We start from the raw sequence: 4,988 nt of genomic DNA on the forward strand, positions 1-4,988 counted from the left end.
GAAGTTTCGATTACTTCCACTATAGAAGTTTTTTAACCTCCTTAGAGCCCGTCGCCTTCTAGAGCCATAAAGGTGGATATGCATAAACAAGGAGAAGGAGAAAATTAACTTTATTACTGAAGACAAGAGGTACGAGCGGGGTGGCGTCCAGCAGGCCCGCGAACTGTCCCGCGACCTTCGGCACACAATGAGCCTGCTCGGCCGGTTTCGGTTTGAAGGCTTGTAGATTTGAGTGCAGCAAGAAACTGGCGCTAAGAATAATTGTAGTGACAAGCCACTCCTCAACATTTTTCACCACTTTTCACCAGATTTTGTCTGGTGTAGCCGTTCTGGCACCTCAACACCAGCAGCCCCCAATTTTCACCAGATTTTCCCAATCTGGTGCCGAATTTCACCATCTGGCAACGCTGCGGGCTACTGAGTAAGCCCGTTTTATGGACTACTGCGGTTCCGCACCACCGCATGTATTTATGCTCATATTGTTGCATAATGAATAGCAAATGTGCTTTATAAAATCTTATTTAATTAAAAAAGTTCACATATTTACTTTTAAAAGCTTGTTTGTTACTCTAACATTGCTTATGCAGCTTTCGTAAACTGCGGCTGCAATCACTGCAATGTGCTGCAAGTGCTGCGGCGAAGACCGCTACCAGGGGCAGGGGTCTGCCAGGTTTGCAAAGTAGCGACAAGCAAAAGCCAAACGCATTGCAACAACAAGCCGCGTTGAGATGTGCAGTTCAGAAGCGCAAGCGCGTATCGCCAGCAACGTCTTCAGGTACTTGAGCGAGTCGAGCGATTGGTGGGAAGTCGAGTCGAAGATCTGCGATAAGTGCAGCACGCACTACCTGACGGGCAAGCGAAGCAAAGACGCCGAAGCTATGCTCCTTGTGCCCCTCTCGGTTAATCTCGTGCTCGACTTCGAAGCCATTGAGAGCATCCTTTCTTGTCTTCCGAGCGTAGCGAAAGTTACTCTTGCTCTGCAGGACGGCGATACGAACGTGGTCTTCTACGACGTCGCTTCGGGAATCGTGCATCCTCCGCAGCAAGTCAAGACCACCGGAGACGACGAGGCGTCGACCGACAACTGAAAGTTCCGTTGTCATCATGTCGAACGCTGGAAAAGCGCAGCCGGCGGCCGCCACGGAGAGCGCAAACTGGCGCTTGCTGGCCTGCCACAACTTCGTTTCCCAAGACGTCTTCGTCACAGAGGACAAGGACATCGTAGCCATGTGCGCGGCTAGGGACAAGCTTCTCATCGCCACTTCCAGGATGAGCGTGGAGGTCCGCGATCTCAACTCGAAAGGATTGCTGCTGTTCGCGTTCCCGACCACCGATCAGGCGGTGATGATCGACTACTGCGAAGGGGCAAACTTCGTGCTGGCCTTGGAGAAAAAGATGACGCGGTCCGTGGACGCGTTTCACGTGCGCGCCTACTTCAGCTGGTGGGTCGAGCCTTGCAACCAGGTCCCGATGATGAGGGAGGCCGGATCTGAACCGGAGAGCAACGGCGGCGGCAGGCGACTCGAAATAGTCGAACTGCCCGTGAAAAGGCACGGTCTGTCTTGCGTAGCGTGTTGCCGTCAGGCGGGCACGACTCTTGTTGCGGCCGGCCGTACCGTCAGTGTGTTTGTTCTCAAGACTGCGTACGACAAGACGAAGAAACAGATGTACAATGACTTCGAACGGTTGATGCAGCTTGAAATCCGCTTTCAGCCGAGCAGCGTTTATGTGTGTGAAGATCACGTGGCCTGTTGCACCAACAGCGAGATTCTCGTCTTTCAGATTAGGCAAGAGACCGAAGCAATCAAAAGCTCGGAGGCCGCAGAAGCCACGAATACTGGCAGCCAGAAGAAGAAGCAGGTAGCGATAAACATTCCAGGAAGCGACGCCATCCCAGATGACCCAAACTATGTCCAATTGAGGTTCGAATCCGACGAATCTACGGAGTGGGTAAATGCGAGTTGGGAGCAGGAATTGAAAACCATCCTGCATCCTTCGTGCTTTCCAGTGGAACTCACCCTCAAGCCGGTGGGCAAGAGTCGCAAAAAAGATTTGGAGGACTCAGACGCAATTGTTCTTGGGCCCAGGGTCAATCCTCCGGACTCCTGTAAGGTTGCTGTCACTGTCGATCCCGACACCGACCTCGTTTCCTCGCTCGAAGTCTCTGCCGTTGTGTTACTGTATAGGTGTTTCAGCAGTAGAGAGAGCGGGCCTGTGATCGCGTTCCATTGGATGCCGTATTATGTCAACGATAGCATGGCGCACCCTCTCACGGAGGCCATGTCAAATGCCCCAAAGACCGCTTCGTTTGTCCTGCATTCCGGAATTTTCACCAAGCTGAGAACATTGGCCTGCCTGGTCTCATCGGCAAAGCGTGGCTACCTGTACAGGTTGAGCGACATTCCGCAGCTTGTGAGCATCTACAGGTACTCCAAGGAAGCAAAGAGCGTGGCAGTCGACGCGTTCTTTCTCCATGCACTAACAATTGCGGGGCTAGAAACCTACACTGTTCCCATTTTGTATGAGTCAAAGGAGCTCGTTGACTCACGCATAACCCCATCAGGAAAACCAACGGTGATGGTTGGCTTACGACCATTTCTGGGCTTGAAGACGTTACTCATGTCAGACCAGCATCTAGTCATGGCTTCGACTGCAGGTGGTGACTCGGTAACGAGTCAGGAGGCAACGGAGCCTTCGTGCACTCTGTATTCTCTTATGAAACCTTCCATGGATCAATTCTTTTTGGATCTCAAAGAGGCTGCTAGCATGCGTAAAGATGATGATCTGTTGTCTTACATAAACGCTGTCAAGCACGGGTTTCGTCTTCTAAATCTCAGCATTGCACTCAAGGGCAGGTATTCCTGCAGTTCCGAATTGCTCTCGGTGTACTCTGATGCGTGCTGCATTCTGGGGGACACTTTCCTAAAGAGTGAATTACCTGCCGAAAGAGAGATTGCCGCGTTGTACTACAGCTTGTCCGAAGAGTGCATTGAGACAATTGTTAATAGAATACTCTTCTTCAAGGGCCTCCTAAACAAATCTCACTTGGCTAAGACTGTTGCACAGTACATCAGAATGGTCTGCGAGCAATCTACTTCACTGTCAGCCAAGAAGTTAGTGCCCATGTCGTCCACCCTGGCAGACACCATACTCGAAATATTTTCGGAAGTGTGTCCAGAATACTTGCACAAGCTTGTCCTGTGTACGACTTTTACAGCCTTCAGGTCGGAGAAGGCGCTGACCCTGCTGAAGAGAAATTTGTTCGACAGGCGACAAAGTCAGGGCCAAGCTGCCGACAGCTTGGCGTGTGTACAGTTACTGCTGCAAAGTGGGAACGCCGAGGCAGGTAAAGCCATGCTGAAGACACTTTCCAAGGAGTTCCTGGTGCCCGTGCTCCTGGAAATGCATGAGCTCGTGCACAGGAACCAAGTCCTCACGCCACTGGGCGAGCTTGTCAAGGCCACCAGACCCGACGCCTACTTTTCCATGTTGGTGCACCTGAAGAACAATGGAACGATGGCGCCGGAGCAGATTGTCTTGGTCCTCCAGCACGCTGCAAGCCCTCAGGCCGAGCCCCACTGCGTCCCGATGCTGAGGGAGTTCCTGGAGGCCACACTTTCGAGCAAGCGTACTAACGCCCAGGCGTATCCTCACCTCCTCATGACGCTCGTCAGGGCCTATGTGGGCAAAATGGCACCCTACAGTGGTTCGGGAAGTCCTCAACAGATGCCGGTACAGCTGGTTCACACGAAGCCGGCCACCCTGTTCGGGAACCGGGCCTCCTGGCTCCTGGAACTGCCCCCGTTCTTGGGGCGGACTGTCACGAAGACCTGCAACCAGTACTCGACCACGATAAACCTTGCCGAGTGCTGCATCTGCTCCAGTTGCTGGGACGAGCTGCTGCGTATGCAGTCGCTCCTCTGCTCAGACCTGTTGCCCGCTTCGCTCCGACCGCAAGTTCTGGACGTTCTGGAACAGTCGTTGCTCCTCGAGTCGGAGAACTATGTGTCTCTTAAGGTCCTCTGCTTGCCCCCCGCCAAGGCGCTTGCGCTGCTCCTCAAGTCGTATCCAACCGCCGTGTTGGAATTCATGGTACACAAATTCCCAGAAGACAGTGGAGAGTGGGTGTCCCTGTACACGTCCGTGAGCAACAAGCTGCAGGCGGCAAGCAAGAAAAAGAAAGCAGGTGTTTACAAAAGCATCATGGAAGGTGCGCTGTCTTACCTGAGCCAAGCGCTGACGCCAGAACAGCTCGTTGATCTGCTTCCACCCGGCAAGCAAGAGTACGCGGATTATGTGAAACAGTGCATGGAACGATACCAGGCAAAACAACTGAGAGAGAAGATTGTTGCACTTGGGACAGAGCTAAAGGACATGATGTAAATATTATGGAAAATAGAGTGTGGCGACTTCATTGTATATTTATTATTTGTTTTGTTCAGTTCATGCTAATTGTATTGAGATATTTTGACTACTGTGCACTGTGTAACGAGGTGCTGTCGGATGTTGATCTGTGGCCACACTATGTAGGTAAAGATTAAAGAGGCAATTAAAATAAACTTTAGTTTGTGTGTGATTTAAGTTCTGCAAGTTGTAGCTTCTTGCTGACGGGACTTCAGCACTAAGTTGTAATATGTATAAATATTGGGTGTTCGCAGTATCCTTGTTGATACAACAGATCACACGCAGGAATGGAGCATTCTTCATATAGGCAGATACACATTTTCTTGCGCACTTTTTTTTTGTCAACCATGCAGCATTTGTTGAATATCTCAGGAATTCCTTGGATCTCTGCCAAACTAGCTCAGCAATTAAAACAGCCAATCGTTATATCAGCCTTGCTGGGCTTGGCTGTGAATGTGCTGATAGCTTTTCTGACACTTCATGCTCAACTTCACTTGCCCGCACCAGTGCACTCCCGCCCGGCAAGTGCTGCGCTGATTTATCTAGCATGCAGATGAGAGGTTGTCTCGGCTGTGAACATTCCA

At 51.3% G+C, this 4,988-nt stretch overlaps 1 protein-coding gene across 1 annotated transcript; it reads left to right on the forward strand.

Moving 5' to 3' along the window:
• The first annotated feature begins 632 nt into the window (after window positions 1–632).
• Window positions 633–4,421, forward strand: LOC119390274 (Hermansky-Pudlak syndrome 3 protein homolog). Its single transcript, XM_037657852.2, has one exon. The coding sequence runs from the start codon at window positions 1,105–1,107 to the stop codon at window positions 4,381–4,383; it is 3,279 nt and encodes a 1,092-aa protein (XP_037513780.1). The 5' UTR covers window positions 633–1,104; the 3' UTR covers window positions 4,384–4,421.
• The last annotated feature ends 567 nt before the right edge of the window (window positions 4,422–4,988 follow it).

Source organism: Rhipicephalus sanguineus, chromosome 4, assembly GCF_013339695.2.
Source record: "Rhipicephalus sanguineus isolate Rsan-2018 chromosome 4, BIME_Rsan_1.4, whole genome shotgun sequence".
Taxonomy (NCBI): domain Eukaryota; kingdom Metazoa; phylum Arthropoda; class Arachnida; order Ixodida; family Ixodidae; genus Rhipicephalus; species Rhipicephalus sanguineus.